The sequence below is a fragment of the Misgurnus anguillicaudatus genome, chromosome 22 (assembly GCF_027580225.2).
Source record: "Misgurnus anguillicaudatus chromosome 22, ASM2758022v2, whole genome shotgun sequence".
NCBI lineage: Eukaryota > Metazoa > Chordata > Actinopteri > Cypriniformes > Cobitidae > Misgurnus > Misgurnus anguillicaudatus.
In genome coordinates, this window is record NC_073358.2 from 8882876 (window position 1) to 8900952 (window position 18077).

The window sequence follows — 18077 nt, forward strand, 5'->3', positions numbered from 1 at the left end:
AACATGGAAAAAGTCAGACTTTCATGCCATGGCCCCTTTATCAACCTGTTGATATATTGAGACATCACTAGAACATTGCTTTTTTGTAAATGTCAATCACTATTGCAGAAGTCTTTCCTACACCAATGTAAGATGCCTGCAGTCACCAATCACTATTCTGCTAAAACATCAGATTAACATTAAAGGGACACTTCACCAATTTGCATTAAGCTTTGTATAGTTAGAACCCAAGTCATGTTTTTGAATGGTCATGCATCATTTCCTTAGTTGCCGCTGAGACAGGAGAAATACAGATTTCAGTGTTTCACTTCCTTCTTTCAATGATGTAAAATCATAATTTTGCTTCATTGAAAGAAGGAAGTGCAATATCTTTGTTGAGGGAGTGAGACTACAAACATCCCTTTTCTTTGTCAAATAGGCACCAAATTCTAAATGTATGTTACATTTCGACTACAAATATGACGCACTTTCAATAAAGATTAATGTTTCTATGGGGGAAATGCCCCTTTAAATAGATGACAGATGAAAAATTAAAACAATGTGGGTAATATGTTTGTATGTTACTTTATCTATTAGAAACATTTTAGATCAAAATGCTTTTTGTATATCGTAATAGTTTCATTGTAAACTAAAAGTTAGGATAGAAGAACAAGTGAAAGTTTTTATAGAATTATTTGACGTTTGTAAATAAATTCCCAGCATGCATGATTGCAAAGCTGGTAAAGAACAATATATATTTTATTCAGTAAACATCATCTAAATGTTTGTAAGGTATTTATTTGGTAACACTTTACAATGTAGTTGCGTTTCTTATTAAGCCTATAACTGACAAATATTCTTATTAAAGGAATAGTTCACCCAAAAAAAAAAATTATTTTGATGAAAACAAGGGAAGATATTTTGATGGATGATGGTGGGCGCACAGTTGACGGTACCCATTGAATTCCATCATAATTGTTTTTCCTACTATGGAAGATAATGGCTGCAGTCGGCTGTGTGCTTCCCATCATTTGTCGGAGTATCTTCTTTTGTGTTCATCAGAAAAAAGACATTCATCCAGATTTAGATGATGACAAAATGATAACAGAATTTACATTTTTGTGTAAACTATCCCTTAAACAGTATAACTGACAAGTATATGAAGAGTTTGTTTCCAAAACACAATAAATCCATTTTGACTGATTTCGGTAAAAATGTGTTTTCTATAGCAAGAAAGTGACAAGATGAAAACCACTATTTTCTGTTACAAACTTTCACATAGCATCTTTAGTTTATAATAACATAAAAAATTCAAATCCATAATTTGATTTTCAAAGATTTATTATAAAAATAAATGTTTTTTAATGCTATAAATCTATTGAATTAATATATAAATGTGCATTCATCTTTGCCATGTTACATTCATTTAGTTGACTAGTGGTATACTTTAGGGATGTAATGGTGTCAAAAATTCACGATACGGTAGTATTTCGGTGCGGTGCCCACGGTACGGTAATTATTGAACCATTTACAGGAAAAAACAAATGGAGACTTAAAAACTGACATAAGTGTTTATTAAACAAGACTGAACATTACAATGTACAAAGTGTTTACAATTTTCATAATAAAAAAAAATAATAATAAGTTTCAGTTTTATCAACTTTAAACAACTCCCAATTAGTCAGGTTTTAGAAATTGAGTCACTCCCTCAATTGACCTAGTTTATTATTATTATTATTATTATTATTAATGCTAATGCTTGGTACTCCTATGAAAGCAACAGTTGTGATTGTAGAATCAAGAAAAAAATGATGGGTTTTAAGATGAGTCAATTCCTGAAAACAAAAACAACCCAGTAAAAATGAAAAGTAGGCTGCATACAGAATATTAAAATTTGTTAAGTTGACTATTATTGTTATTTAATCATAAATTGTTGTAACACGCTTATGGCTTGCGAATGTAATAGTCAGTTAACTTAAATACACCAGGCATGTAATGACGGATGCAGCCTGCATATGCGACCTAAGGAGGTTGCCTTCTAATTGAGAAACGGCATACACACTCTCCTCATTCACGGACTTACTCACACTCGTTTTTTGTATGTCCATCACATTTTGTCCGTTCTCGTTTCTTGTCACAGCGAACGCGAAATTTTTCCACACATCAGATTTAAAATTTGCGTATCTTTTGCTTCCGCCATTGTCGCTCCACTTGTAGAGAGGCATCAGAGTGGCACGCATGGGATTATGGGAACTGTAGTTCCCGCGTCCCTCCACTCACGCCGGAAAAAAACTACACGTGTTGCCCGGAAGACCTAACGTTTTACTGAATCATGTGACCACGGTTGTACCGGGAAAATTTGATACTGCAATACCACGAAATGTATAATACCGTTACATCCCTAGTATACACCGATTAAAAAATAAACATTAATGGCATCAATCAAAACACTTACTTTGTCATATTAAGAACACAATCATTGCTGCTGTCATCCTTGGGACCTCGTCGCTGAACTTTTTTCACAGCGATCAGCTGTAAAATGTTTTGGTTCTGCTCGATTATCGTTGACTTCATGGAAAATAATGGAACATTTTTCATAAGATCCCCCGGGGTCAATGTGTTAGCATGACAGAAGCTTGATGCTGTCGTGTGAGGACAGGCAACAGCCGACATTTTTCCTTCGCCCGATTGCCTCTCACGTAAATTATTCCAATTTGATGGCTTACGTTTCTTCCCCGCCACAGAAAATCACCACAGGTTTATCAATGCATTTAAAGTACTATTTTGCTTTTGTTTGTTTGTTGACCACGAAGTAAAAAGAAAATAAGGAAAAGTTGGATTCTATGTGTATTCAAAGTGCCGCCATGATTGTATAAAATGCGTTGAATGGTGCGCTGTGATTGGTTAAGCGGATTTATTGCATTCTGTAGAGAAGGAGGAGTGGCGTTTGTCACGGTTTGGAAAAAAGGGAGAAAAGATGACCGAATAACACAGCGGATAACGGATTTTGCGTAAAATAAAGAATTTACTTTTTAATACTGACCAGATACAATACTGATATTTTTTAAATGCCGTTTATCGCATTTTGGAACCAAACTCTTCAAATAATTGACTCCGGTCCGTTGAATTATTTGAAAGTAACGCACACCCGATGTAGTAATGTTCACACACATATATAATGTAAACAAAAACTTTTATTTTGTTATAGATTAATTCCGATTAATCGTTATGCATCCCTAATTCTTAATGAAAAACACAACAACAAAATGATCTTGCTTATATAGAACATTATATATGTATATTATAACAAAACGAGTAAGCACACGACTTCTGCCATCGTCAATGTCAGTCAGCTCGCCTCACACAGTTTGACAGTAATAAATGAAATCTGACACCTGCTGCTCTGTGATGTGACGCGCGTTTAGCTTGCACCGAATTCAGGCAGAAGACACATTCAGTTTGAATTTCTGCTCTCTCTAATGAAACTAAATGATTTAATTACAAGAAAAAATCAAAACCACGGTGGAATACGGTGCCACGCCGGGCAAGTGATCTAATCGGTGAGAGGCTAAAGCACTATCGCAACATGCCTAGTGTGCGTTTACTGACAAATAATGCATTGCTATAGAACGTTGTCAACCAATCAAAATTAAGCCTTTAGCCCTGTGGTATGATTTATGTTAACAAATGCAACCATACTGTATGTAAAGTGTTACCATTTTTATTTAAATCCTACAGATTCCTGCCTTTTAATGTTCTTAGATTTTTAGACCTCACTACGCAATATATTCATTCATAAGTCTGAAACAATGTCCTGTACTTTGACAGGTGTAAGGTGTACAGGGAGTGCAGAATTATTAGGCAAGTTGTATTTTTGAGGATTACTTTTGTTATTGTACAACTACAGTGCTCTTGGTCAATTTAAAATGTTAACAAACCCTCAAACCTGAACATTTAAGTAGTAAAAGTGAAAGTTTGGCTTTATTAAGAGAATATTTCTATGTACATCATTATTAGGCAACTATTAGTGTGCAGAATTATTAGGCTACTAAATGAAAAACAAAGATTTTACCATCTCACTTGTTTTTTTCACCTGTTAAAGTGAGAATAATAAACAAACTCTACATTTACAAAAAGAAAATAATAAAAAAAATAAAAAATTTAAAAATATATAGACTCAGTGACCAATATAGCCACCCTTCTTTTCGATAACAGTCACAAGCCTTCCATTCACGGATTCAGTCAGTTTCTTGATCTGATCTGAACCAACATTTTGTGCAGCCGCAACCACAGCCTCCCAGACACTGTTCAGAGAGGTGTACGGTTTACCTTCACTGAAAATGTCCTGCTTAAGAAGGGATCAAAAGGTCTCAATAGGGTTTAAGTCAGGTGAAGAAGGAGGCCATGTCATTCGTTTTTCATCTCTAAGGCCTTTACTGGCCAGCCATGCAGTGGAGTACTTGTGATGTATGTGATGGAGCGTTGTCTTGCAAAATAATCAGTCTTCTTGAAAGATGCAAACTTTTTCCTGTACCACTGCTTAAAGAAAGTGTCTTATACAATACAGGCAGGCAGGCACAGACAGGTATTATTAAACATGAGCTTGTTGGACCTTTTTGGGTTGAAAATGGAAATAAAAAACAACTCTCAGACCTACTGCCAATTTTTAGAAGACATTTTCTTCAAGCAGTGGTACAGGAAAAAGTTAGCATCTTTCAAGAAGACTTTTTTATGCAAGACAACGCTTCAGCACATGCATCAAAGTACTCAACTGAGTGGCTGGCCAGTAAAGGCCTTAAAGGTAAAAAACTAATGACATGGCCCCTTCTTCACCTGACTTAAACCCTATTGAGACCTTTTGATCCCTTCTTAAGCAGGACATTTACAGTGAAAGTAAACAGTACACCTCTCTGAACAGTGTCTGGGAGGCTGTGGTTGCGTCTGCACAAAATGTTGGTTCAGACCAGATCAAGAAACTGACTGAATCCGTGAATGGAAGGCTTGTGACTGTTATCGAGAAGAAGGGTGGCTGTATTGGTCACTGAGTCTATATATTTTTAAATTTTTTATTGTTTTATTATTTTTTTTTGTAAATGTAGAGTTTGTTTGTTGTTCTCACTTTGACAGGTGAAGGAGAACAGGTGAGATGGTGGAATCTTTGTTTTTCATTTGGTTGCCTAGTGGTTCTGCACACTAATAGTTGCCTAATAATGATGTACATAGAAATATTCTCTTAAGAAAGCCAAAATTTCACTTTTACTACTTAAATGTTCAGGTTTGAGGGTTTGTTAACATTTTGAATTGACCAAGAGCACTGTAGTTATACAATAACAAAAGTAATCCTCAAAAATACAACTTGCCTAATAATTCTGCACTCCCTGTATTGTGTAACCTTGGACCACAAAACCAGTCATAAGGGTCAATTTTTTAAATAAGATTTATAGATCATCTGAAAGCTGCATAAATAAGGTTTCCATTGATGTATGGTTTGTTAGGATAGGACAAAATAGATATTTGGCCAAGATACTGAATCTGATGGTGCAAAAAAACCTTAGCAACATATATTACTAATGATAAATACATATTTTATAAATTTAAAGGAAATTCACAAAATATCTTTATGGAACATGAACTTTACATAATATCCTAATGATTTTTGACATAATTTTGACCCATGCTATTTATTGTTGGCTGCTACAAATATACCCATGCAACTTAAGACTGATTTTTTGGTCTAGGGTCACATACTGTATGTTCATTGATGAGTAAAGCACTGAGCTTATCTGCTATTGGTCTGCTTGTGCAGGAGCTTCACCGTTATTTTATCTATTGACTTTCCTGTTTTGCCTCCCCATGTTGTGTCCTATTCCATACTAACCTTTCCATACTAACCTTACTCTCCTCTTTGTTGCTATTAACACTTTAATAACACTACAGTCACTGGAATTATTGTTTACAGATTAAGTATAATTATTATTAAATTGTTTATGCAAGCACAGTGCTCTGTTTTTAATGCATATAGCTAAAATAAGCCTCAGCAGCCATAATCTATAATAATAATAATAATAATAATAGTAATAATAAAGATATTTTGAGAATGTGTTGGTAACACTTTACAATAATGATGTTTTTTTTAACATCGGTCAATGCATTAGTGAACAAGAACTAACAATGAACAATACTTCATTTATTAATCTTGGGTCATGTTATTTTCATGTTAAGATTGATTATATTGTTCATTGTTAGTTGGTGTCAGCAAATGCATTTACTAACGTTAACAAATACAACCTTATTGTAAAGTGTTACCGTGTTTTCTGCATGTTAATATTTTCTTGTTCTTTCTCCTGAAAAGTTGTGCTTTTTCTGCTGCTTGCTTGATCCTTTTTTTCTTGTCTCTTTCTACTTTGGCCTTTTCCCCGCTCGCTATAGAGGACGTAGCTAATTTAACTGCGAGTGATGTGATGAACCGTGTAAATCTAGGATATTTGCAAGGTAAACCCACCCAACAACACTGTTCCTGTAGTATAGGGCACTACATGAGTCTAAAGAATAATGAGATGAATAAAACTGCATCTGTTATTATGAAGAGTGAAACCAATGAAATGAAGTAGTTTGTCCAGTGGCATTCATTCAAACGACATCAGCAGTCTATATTTAATAAGCTTGATGGTTTTTTAATGCCTTTATACTGTATACTTGTTTAGTTTTCTTGCACATAGGATGAAATTGGCAATTCAGCATTTCTGCACATTTAGCTGACTTTTCGATTTTCTTGATAAACAGTTTCTTATGAAAGAATTTAAAAATAGTCCCAAAAGCTCTTATTTTAATAAAAAATAACAGACCAATGGGAACTGCTGGCTTTTGCATTATAATGAGACTGGACAAAATAAATCTAGTTTGTAAACATGGTTTAATAGTTGTATCTACACATCCAAAATATGCATTAATTATTTTTGAAATTTGCATTTATGTATGATATAATGAATTATTACACAGTTCCTTGGAATACCGGTAAATCCCACCATCTTTTTAAAATCAGATTGTATTTGATAACATGTGTCAATGCATTAGCTAGCACAAACTAACAATGAATAATACTTCTACAGTATTTATTAATCTTTTCAAATTTACATTATTCAAAAAAACTGTTAACATAATAAATTCTAATAAACTATATTGCTCATTATTAGTTCATGCAAGTTAGCTAAAGCATATACTAATGTTAACAAATACAAACTAAATGTAAAGTGTTACTAATATTTTTGTAGAATAATTACAGTACATGTGACCAATTTCTTAAAGTTAAAGTTAGTTTTATGCCTCTCATATCCTCTTGTTATTTGTAATTTAAAATCGTCATGAAACGGAATTAGCGATTGTCCTATTTTTCCTGTTGTGACGTATATTCGAGTGAAACAGCTTCCGAAATTAGAAAAAGTGTAGGTCGGGACTTGAATTCGTCCAGTGAGAACTGATTGGATCGTTGTAAGCTGGGTCATGTTGCTATTTGCTTATCACTGCAATCTTTTTCCTGGGCCTGCCCTTGCGCCCTTCACCGTGACAGGAAGTAAAAAAGATGTCACTTATAGCTCACAGATAAGTAATTTTAAAAAAAAATACCACAATATTCCTTAACTCTTTCCCCCGACAGCGTTTTTTAAACAAGTTGCCAGCCAGCGCCAGCATTTTTTATGATTATCACAAAAGTTTAATGCCTACAGAAAATGTTCTTCTTTTAATATATAAACATACAATATATCAATTGAAATATTGTATGTTTAGACCCTCTGACCCTTTGCTTTCAAACAAAAAACCTACATTTGTTTTCTTTTTATTACCTTTGAAATATGGGTAGGTTTCTTCAAAAATACAAAATTTTGAGCAAAAAACTGAGATAATTGCATTTTTGTAAAGTACTTTTGTTAGAGATCAGATTCAGAGCGATGATCAAAACATACACAGATTTCTTACTGTTTGCCCCAAGGGGTTGCGTCGGGTTTTAGAAGTAGGGTAAAAGCGGAAATACGGATTGCTGAAAAAAATTGTCATTTGCAGGGAAACGTTTTCGTCAATTGAGAGAGTTAACTGGTCAATGGCGGGGAAAGAGTTAAAAAGTTTTTAATTTCAATTTCATGACGACTTTAATGAAATAATTTCAAATTTTATAAATAGTTTTATAAGTTGGCTAAGAGCGGAAATACGGATTGCTGGAAAACTTGTCATTTGCAGTGAAGCGCGTTTTCTCTGAACTCGTCAACTCGTTTTTAATTTAAATTTCATGACGACTTTAATAAAAGTATATTTTTAAATCTTATACTTATATATTTTAATATTCTGCAAGTAGCCGTGTAATAAGCAGGACGTATAGTCCGATGGTCATTGTATGGTTAATTTGCGATAATGACTTCATTATCGCCATTACATAAATGCAAAAAGTACATTAAAGCATTTTACGATGAATAATGTAAAAATAACAAAAACATTTGGGGTTATATTTAACCTTGCGCTGGGTCAAAAAGGGACGAACCCAACTTCAGGTTCTACTCTAATTTAACTTGTGCTGGGTTGTTTTAACCCATTGTTGGGACAAATATAAACATTTTCTGGGTTCATTTAACCCAACAGCTGGGTTTTTCCCTTTTTTGGGTTGAAAATAACCCAGTATTTTTTTAAAGTGTATGCTATGTTACATCCATGCAGGCTTACAAAATGTAACAAAATGTAAGAAGTTTCATGTGAATGCTATTTTTTCGTTCAACATTTTGTACAGTTTGCAAAATCATTACTGTTTTGCTTTTGTCTGCGAAGATGTTCATTATAGTTTGACAACAGTTCTGTTTATGAAATATTATGATTTAGTTACTGTAAATCAGTGATGTAGTTATCTTTTTCTTCTCCGATATACGATCTGAAGAGGGTTCTTACAATGCAGAGGGTACTGCAGGTACTCACTGGCATATGAGCATCGATATAAGACATGATTTCAGGGTTTGGATTTCAGGATGTTTGGTCAGAGTGGAGTAGAAAGCATTCGGTATTTGTTGGTCTTTGGGTTTATAAGTGTGCTCGTGCTAAATGCAGCATCGCATTCTTATTAATTTAATTATAATGGGGTGTTACTGGGGGAGCACAAGGGTAATAACATTTAGCGTAAATGGTTATTTGAGTTTTTCCGAACCCACAATTCTAATACTTTTTGCTTCACTCTTATTGGTCGAGCCTTGGCTTGTCGGGCGTGTCAGATACTCTACGCATGCTTCTACTGTGTCTGTGTTTGTCGGTCTTACTGTTTGCTGACTTCGGGCTGTGTGTCGGCATGGCAACCTAGCAACGTTGATGGAATATATTGTGATTATAATGCAACGGACCGATGGATGGATTGAAAGACCAAATGCAAGGGTGGATGCGGACCTTGTCTGCATGCGGGGAGTGCTTGCAGTTGCATGGGCGTACCGTAAATGCAGCCATGCCCTGTCAGTAACGGTTAGCACTTCTCTCTTTTTTACCTGGCCTGGCACTTTAAGTGGCTCAAACAGGTGGGTTTGGAGAACCAGAGGTACTTTATCCCAGAGGTTCATACTTCTCAGACATTTACAAGCAGGTAAAATGCAAGCCTCAGAAACCCAGCCAGCAAAACCATAGCACTGGAGGGATATAGCTTTCCTTCTTTAAGTTTGAATAAATTATACTTTTCAAGTAGTTTTTTATCATGTGTAGCAGGTACAAAGATTAACTGTATGAATTATACGTATCTTATCGACGTATCTTATCGGTGACTGTTTGTTTTGTTTGTTTTACAGATGAAATGAACGATAACCAGAACACGTTGTCATATGTGCTGATAAACCCTCCTCCGGACACTATACTAGAGCTCAATGATATCGTGTAAGCAGCCCCTTTGTTTTTATGGATCGTGTATCACCATCTGTGAAATCCAGACTAAACTCTTACTACTGTGCATTCACACCAGACGCGAATGAAGCAAATAAAAGCTATTCACATGTAGTTGGACGCTTGAACATTTTGAGTTCACTCGCTTCATTTGTGTGTAAAATTTAGATGTGAATATGTAAATTTGCCGGCTTTGGCTAGTTTGTAGTTTTGATATGTATATATAGCTCAAATTGAGTAAAGAGTGTTCTTTACCACTTACCAGATTGTCAGACCTCCTTATCATGTAACAGCCCATGTTGTAGTGGTGCGTAAGGTCTACGTAGCCTGTTGGTAGCTCTGTGTAGCCTGACGTGCAACTCGCCAAGGTTTTAGCAGCGCGTCGGTGCTGCGCGGATCTCAAGCGCTGTGATTGTTCCACTAGAACCCCTTACGCAGATTAAAAAAGACTATGTCATAGGTATTTGCGAAATTTTCTTTGAAAAGGGCTTATTATAGTTTATAGTGCTTACATCCTACGGCTTGCTGTGTATGTTTTGAGAAGACCACCATTGATGGCGGTAAATAAACAGCGACCTTTGTTGCAGTTTCAGCTAAATCACTCCTCAACTTGGCCCATCTTTGTTCTCACAATCACAAACGGAAATACCTATGACACAGTTTTTACCTGATGGGAGGGGTTCTATTTGACCAATCACAGCGCTTGCGGTATGTATAGAACTGACGCGCTGTAAAAAATTTGGCGAGGTGCACGTCAGGCTACGGATAACCTACGGCGTTAACCTTACGCATGACTATAAATTGGACTTTAAGGGCTTGTTATAGTCGTGCGTAGGTCCTACGGCGTAGCAGCGACGGCGTAGGTTCCGCGTCGGTTTTCATTTACACTTTTGCGTCGTCGTCCGCGTCGACGTGCAAACACACGCGCGACCGCTGGTAGGCAGTATCCACGCGTGTAACCACAGTAACAGCACAAACGTGAAAGAAGAAAAAGCTTAGCAAGTTAACTCACAAACGAAGAAGAAACAGCAACTTGTTGTGTATAATTTGAGAAGACCAGCAATGATGGAAGTAAATAAACAGCGACTTGCCTCATCTTTGTTTTCACCGTCACAAACGGAAATACCTATGACGCAGTTTTTTTTACCTGACGGGAGGGGTTCTGGTGGACCAATCACAGCGCTTGCGGTCCGCGTAGATCTGACGCGCTGTAAAATTTTTTGTGAGGTGCGCGTCAGGCTACGTAGAGCTACGCACAGGCTACGGATAGCCTACGCCGTAGCTACGGCGTAGACCTTACGCACGACTATAAATTGGACTTTACTCACCTTCTTTCAAGCAAAATTCCGATTTTATTCCCGTTTCTATAAAAGTACGAAGATGTGTCGTACAGCTCCAGGGGCCTCATTTATAAATGCTGCGTAGAAACCATCCTACATTTGATCTTACGATCATTTATCAAAAATGCGTACATGTGATTCATAAACCGAACGTGCGCACAAAAAACGCGGGTACCCCTTTTTTCAGATGTAAAATGTATAAATCGCAAATGATCTTGAACTTGTGCGCAGCTGAGCAGTTTCAGATCTCCGCCTTTGAACGATGCCTTATTAATGTCATAGACATATGAAGAGTTTCGTTGCAAAACGAGATAACTCAGTTTTTTTAATTGTTCAGAAATCTTGTTTTTTGGCTGTGCATTTTAATTAATTTCAATTCAACTGGAGTTGGTTTATTTTGATTTAAACCTTCATAACTTAAAAATACAGCTAAGTAGCACCATAAAACAAAATAATAACATGATAACACAATAATAAACATGTTTTGACAAAAATGTTCAAAAAAATGGATTTATCTCGTTTTGCAACGAAACTCTTCATATAAAAGAGCACTTGTCAATGTTTAAACCCAATTTCGAGCAGCAAGAATGGCTTATATTTCCAAAAACCTGCAGCAATCAGACAAGCAAAAGTGCGTACGTCTGTTCAGACCCCGATGTGGCGCTAAGCACTTTTCCACGTCAAGTTTTTATAAATATGGACTTTGCCGTGGATTTTTGGGTACGCACACTTCAGGATCAAATCTGTGCGTACGCAGGCTTTATAAATGAGGCCCCAGGTGTCCACATACAGCGACAATTATTTTGTCCTCCATTGTTGTTTCGTATTTCTGCCTCCGTTTGATACATCGTAATAATGTCACTACTAGAGCAAGCTCTTAACTGGTTAGCGCAGCTCAAATATCCCACAAAGTTCCGATTTTTTAACTCGCGTTAAATGCCCGAAACACTCCTTTTGCCCTCATTTGAACGCACAATTAAGGGCCGTTCACGTTATAACGATAACTAAGTTAAAGGAAAAATTCGGTATTTTACACTTAAAGCCCTGTTTCCAGATTGTTTATGAGGAAATAGTTTACAAAGACATGAAACTCACCGAGTGGTCAGGGGTGTTCACTGTTATGCTCACACAAAAATCGCTGCAAAAGATGCTTTCCAACAGGTTTTATTGTAGTTTTTGTCCAACTCCATTGATTTGTATTAGATGTGCTGTGAGGTACGGTATTACTCCGCGCGGGGAACTTTGTTTGTATTCTTGCAATTGGCAAAGATGGATTATCGCCACCAACTGGGCTGGAGTGTCTATTATTTGAGCTCTCAAAGGAAGAATGTACGGGTGTGAGGCGTTTGGAAAAATAGGTCCACAAGTTTACAACGAATGCTAAAACAGCTGTTGGAAAGCATCTTTTGCCGTGCTTTTTGTGTGAGCATATCAGTGAACACCCCTGACCACTCGGTGAGTTTCACGTCTTTGTAAACGAAAGTTTAATGCATTTTAGGAAGGATTTTTCCAGTGCACCTATGCAGCCATTGTAGAGGTGGGAGGCGATACAACAAACACCCGAAAATTCTCGGGCCAGCATCATATGTCGAAATTTCAGTCAAAACCGTTCTATTAGGGATGCATATCAATTAATCGCGATTAATCTATAGCAGAATAAAAGTTTTTGTTTACATCATATATGTGTGTGAACTGTGTATAATAATTATGTATATATAAATATGCACACATGCATGTATAATTTTAGGAAAAATATATATTTATATATTAAGTATTTATATTTATATATAATATAAATTATACATAAATATACAAATGTATATACACATGTAAACATTGCTTAAATATATACATGTATGTGTGTGCATTTAACTATACAAAGTTATTATACACAGTACACACACATATATGATGTAAACAAAAACTTTTATTCTGCTATAGATTAATCGTGATTAATTGATATGCATCCCTACTTTCTATTTCATCCTAAACAATCTGAAAACAGGGCTTTAAGTGTAAAATACCGAACTTGTCCTTAAAACTATATTAACGTCCACACCACTGGACAACAATAACTTTATGCTAATTTGCCTGCAAGGTGGAGTACTCATGCAAATCATTTACCTTCAATGGCATCAAGGGATACTAGTTCACTTTAAAATGAAAATTTGAAAATTGACTTCCACAGTATAGGAATAAAAAGATATTATGGAATTTAATGGGTACCGTCAACTGTGTGCTTACCATCATTTATCAAAATATTCTCTTCATCATTTATCACAATACTTCCAAAATATTTTTTCCTGTTGTGTGTTTACCATCACAGGTTTAAAACAACATGAGGATGAGTAAATGATGACAGAATTTTCATTTTAAAGTGAACTATCTCTTTAACTATTATTTTAAAGGGAAGAGTTTATGTAGAAAACAGTAAATGACTAAAAATGACTTGAGCTGTCTTGCCTGGTTTTTAACCGTTTCTTTCTCTAGCTACATCATTCGCTCCGATCCGCTGGCACACGTTCCTGAGAATCTTCCGGGAGCATCGGCCGAAACGAAACTACGGCAGGGCTATGGATCGAAGACATGCGATGAGACTCATCTGTGATAAGTTCCGTCATCAGCATCCCATCTCGAGCTGCTAAAGCACACCGTCTGCATGATCAATGACCGACCGAACACACAGACGGGACTCGTGTGCCAACACACTGACAACAAAAACTGCCATTCAATGCCGAACGGCTGTAACTCCACGGATTCCTCTTTTACACAGACTTTTCTGAATGCGGCGGGTTTTTTGTATTTAAGACTTGGCTGATAGTGTAAAAGTGAGGTGTTAATGTTGAGTCACTCTGGACCAAACGCAAGCACTTTGGATAAATAGTGCAGTATTATCAGAAACCATTACGTAAAGCCGTGTTCATTCATGTGCGCAGCTATGGACAGAAGGAAGTAAATAACTGCGTCAGTCGGTTCACCTGATTGGACCAACAGTGATGTCAGAGCCCTGTATAACGCAGAGAATTAGTTTACATTAGTGCTATATTTTGTACATATATATATATAGCACATAGTAAATATTTATTTGTACATATAAGTTAATCACATATTATTTTACATGCCTCTGAAGTATTCACAGTGTTTTTGTTGTGATTTTGTCCTTAAAGCACAAAAAATATTATGTTATGCTACTTCAAAACCAGTGTTGGGGAAAGTTACTTTTAAAAGTAATGCATTACAATATCAAGTTACTCCACAAAAAAGTAACTAATTGCGTAACTTAGTTATTTTCATTTAAAGTAATACTTGCATTACTTTTAAGTTACTTTTGCGTTACTTTTTCTTTCTTGGCTAAGCCTTGATCTCTTTCAGGCCTTTTTATGACTGAGAAGTTCTGCATTCAGAAATTGCATTTTCCATCGCAAAAATGTCGAGCTGACATCTCCGTTTCTGACTGTTCTTGCACAGGCGCGCATGCATAAAGTTTGCGTAATTTTACGTGACTATGTTCAGTTTAATTCAGTACATTATTTTTTATCCAATTAATTAAACTGAAAAGTAACTCGCATTTACAAAAAATAACTCGAATATTAATGTGAACATTTAAAAAGTATGCGTTACTTTACTTGTTACTTCAGAAAAGTAATATTATTACGTAATGCACGTTACTTGTAATGCTTTACCCCAACACTGTTCAAAATTGCACATTTTTAGGTGTTATTAAACATCTTGTTGATTTACGGTAAATCACAATGGACTTTAGTTGCATCTTAGTGTCCGAAAAGCCACCCATACCCTAATTCACTAATTTCTAGATTAGTTCTAATATTAGTCCACTTGGATGAGTGAATAGAAACGAGTGTGTGAATCCGGCCACAGAGCGCGCCGGGCGCCACCTTTTGTCAAGTCACGGTAGTTCATTTGGTACGCGCCTCACAGTCGAGAGGTAGCTGCTAGCCGTCAACTATAAATCGGTTGTTCACTCGTTATTCTGGTGTATTGTCGGATTAAAGGCGGGGTGCATGATCTCTGAAAGCCAACGTCAATATTTGAAATCACCTAAACAAACCAAAACCTAGTGCTTCTTTTAATAGACCCGCCCCACACATAAACAATGATGTCTGTTAGTAGACATGCTCCTTACTGCTGATTGGCTACAAGTGTGTTTTGGTACTCGGCCCGACTGCCTTTTCCAAGTGTTTTTCAAAAATCATGCACCCCGCCTTTAAACATGGGATTCACACGTTTTGCACATGTGAAAGCCATGTGTCTTTTTTGTATGGGTTAACACAGGCATCATTTATAAAATGCTGCGTAGAAATCATCCTAAATGTGTCATTTCTTAAAGCAACACTAAAGAGTTTTTTTTTACCTTAAAATAACGTTTCCAAAAAAGTTTCAGTCGTTCATCCACTCGAAACAGGGTGAACGGCACTTTCACATTGCAGCCCTCTATCGGTCAAAAGCGCACTAAAGAATTTTCCAACCGTCGGGTCGTGGTCCTGTAGTGAAAACTACAAAAACTTGCTTTACGGCAGACCTACAATCCAATCAGAGCCAGCTTTGCTGCAGTATTAGCCTACTATTAGGAATTGTCCATTACGACAGTGGTAATGGACAATTCCGCTTCCAACCTGTAGGGGGAGCAAAGAGCAAAAACTCTTTAGTGTTGCTTTAAAAATGCATATACGTGCACGTGTGATTCATAGAACGAACGTACGAACAGAAAACGCGCGTACCCCTTTCTTTTAGATGTGAAATCTACAGCAAATCATCTTGAACTTGTGCGCAGCTGAGCAGTTTCAGATCTCCGCCTTTAAACGATGCCGAATTAATGTCATCGACATATAAAATAGCACCTTTCAATGTTCAAATCCTTTTCAGGCAGCAAAAATGGCTTATACTTCGAAAAAACGTTTTTATAAATGTGAACCCCAGTATTGAATGGATGTTCAGATGTTACTAAAGAGCTGCTAAATGCTGTTTTACAATATATACGGTCAGCACTAAAACAATATTAAACTCATGAATTATGAATTAAGCGTGCATAAGTTATAAAATATTTGTATTCATGTAATGTAGACTTAATGATTGCTGTTTTTTTTAGTTCCCTAGGAGTTTTATCTGTTTTTATTTCGCTATATCAACAGTATTTTTAATCTTTTTTTGTATTCGTTTCATTTTTCAGCATATAATGTTCTCTTACTGCTCATTTAAGAACACTATAAATTTATTTACAGCATGGGGTTACGGCGCCCCTTGGTGGTCAGTGGTGGTATTACCGGGGGTCCTCCAAATGTTGTTTGAATTCAAAATCATTTTGGAAAAAAAATTATTTAGGAATCAAACAAAATGCATTAATTGGCTAATAATAAAATAACAAAACTTGATTAAAATTAAGGTACATTTAAAATGTTATATAGTACAATATGTGCCATTGTAAAAAATTAATTATATGAAGGTAACCATCCAGTCTTAATTTGATACATGTACTGAGGGTCCTTGCTCCCCCTTTCTATCCATTAAGAGGTCCTTGGCCAGAAAAAGTTTGAAGAGCTCTGATTTACAGTATACAGTTTGTTTGTTTACAATAATACAGTTTATACAATTTAAGTAATTTATTTAACTTTGCACTAAGCTCTGTTGAAAGAGTGGTACATTGTAACCCTTTAACCTACACAGGCAAATCAAAAACAATGACATAAATCTGTTAAAAGGTGGCATGAAAATAAGTAACATATCTAACTGCTTTTCTTTGCTACTTTTATTTATATTTGCATCCTGTACGGACATATTTTACATTGTTTGTGTCTTGTGCATATACTGTATAAGGAGTTAATGTTTATCATGTAGTGCTGCTTTTGTTTTCAAATTGTTTAAGCAGTTTATAAAGATTTGTATGATACAGCAGAAAACAAGGAAGCCACAGACGGTAGCTGCTGTAAGGTTGCTGTAATACACAGTGATATTAAAAGGGAATGTGATAGATAACAATAATGTTTATTTCATATTAGTGCATCGTTATATATTTTATGTATCACATTAAGCTGTAAACTTCATTGTATCTGTTTTTTTCATGCCAGCTGCCTTGGGAATGTTTCTGATTCAGTGTTGTCCTAATTTCCCAGCCATAATTTGATAAGAAATTGCATGCTAAAAATGTCAGCCTGCAGATTTCTTCTCTTTTATACTACAGTTCCCTACTATTTAAATACACATATATATTTATTAACTGATCTCAGCTGTTGTACTTTACAAGTGTTACAAAAAGTCGTTTTTTCTCCAGTAGTTAACAGAAAACACGGACCATGCATGTCCTAATCTTGCCAAATGTGTCAGAGACCCATGTTTACATTTGCTGGCTCCTGTTTTTTGGATTGTGCTGAATAATACACAAACTTATACATTTTGTACAATATCTGTACGAACGTTGAATGAATCAATAAATGCTGCATGCAGCCAGAAACAATGTGGCAGTATTCGAACACCAATTAATAATGCAAGTACTATTATATTTTGTTTATTAATCTTAATATGGTCATATTAAATGTTTTTTTCTAATTACAAGATTAAGATGTTTTAACATAGATGATTTATTTGAATGATTGTTTGTTGGTTTCATTTTAAAGGTCAGCGTCAACATCATGTCCCTTTTAGTCATGCAAAATTTAAGTCCTATTTAAATGGGAAAAGACAGATAGGCTTTCTCTAAAATCACATCGGTAAATCACAGTTGAACAACATATTTCCAAACAACAATTAAACCTGACATCAACTGTACCATAGCTTGTGTTTCTTAGTCTGTTAATAAAACACAATTTTAGTTTCAGCTACACTGTACAAAAATTCCGTAGAAATTGCAGC

At 35.7% G+C, this 18077-nt stretch overlaps 1 protein-coding gene across 13 annotated transcripts in view; it reads left to right on the top strand.

The window, feature by feature from the left end:
* The window catches only part of kcnt1b (potassium sodium-activated channel subfamily T member 1b), a 123154-nt gene extending 105472 nt beyond the window's left edge, over positions 1–17682 (top strand). For 5 of the 13 annotated variants that reach the window (XM_073861181.1, XM_073861182.1, XM_073861183.1 and 2 more), the window contains 2 exons: positions 6409–6471; positions 9311–9775. In XM_073861181.1, coding sequence (XP_073717282.1) covers positions 6409–6471; positions 9311–9624 — 377 coding nt within the window. In that variant the 3' untranslated portion in view covers positions 9625–9775. The other 8 variants (XM_073861186.1, XM_073861187.1, XM_073861188.1 and 5 more) reach the window with 4 other exon arrangements.
* Positions 17683–18077: the final 395 nt, after the last annotated feature.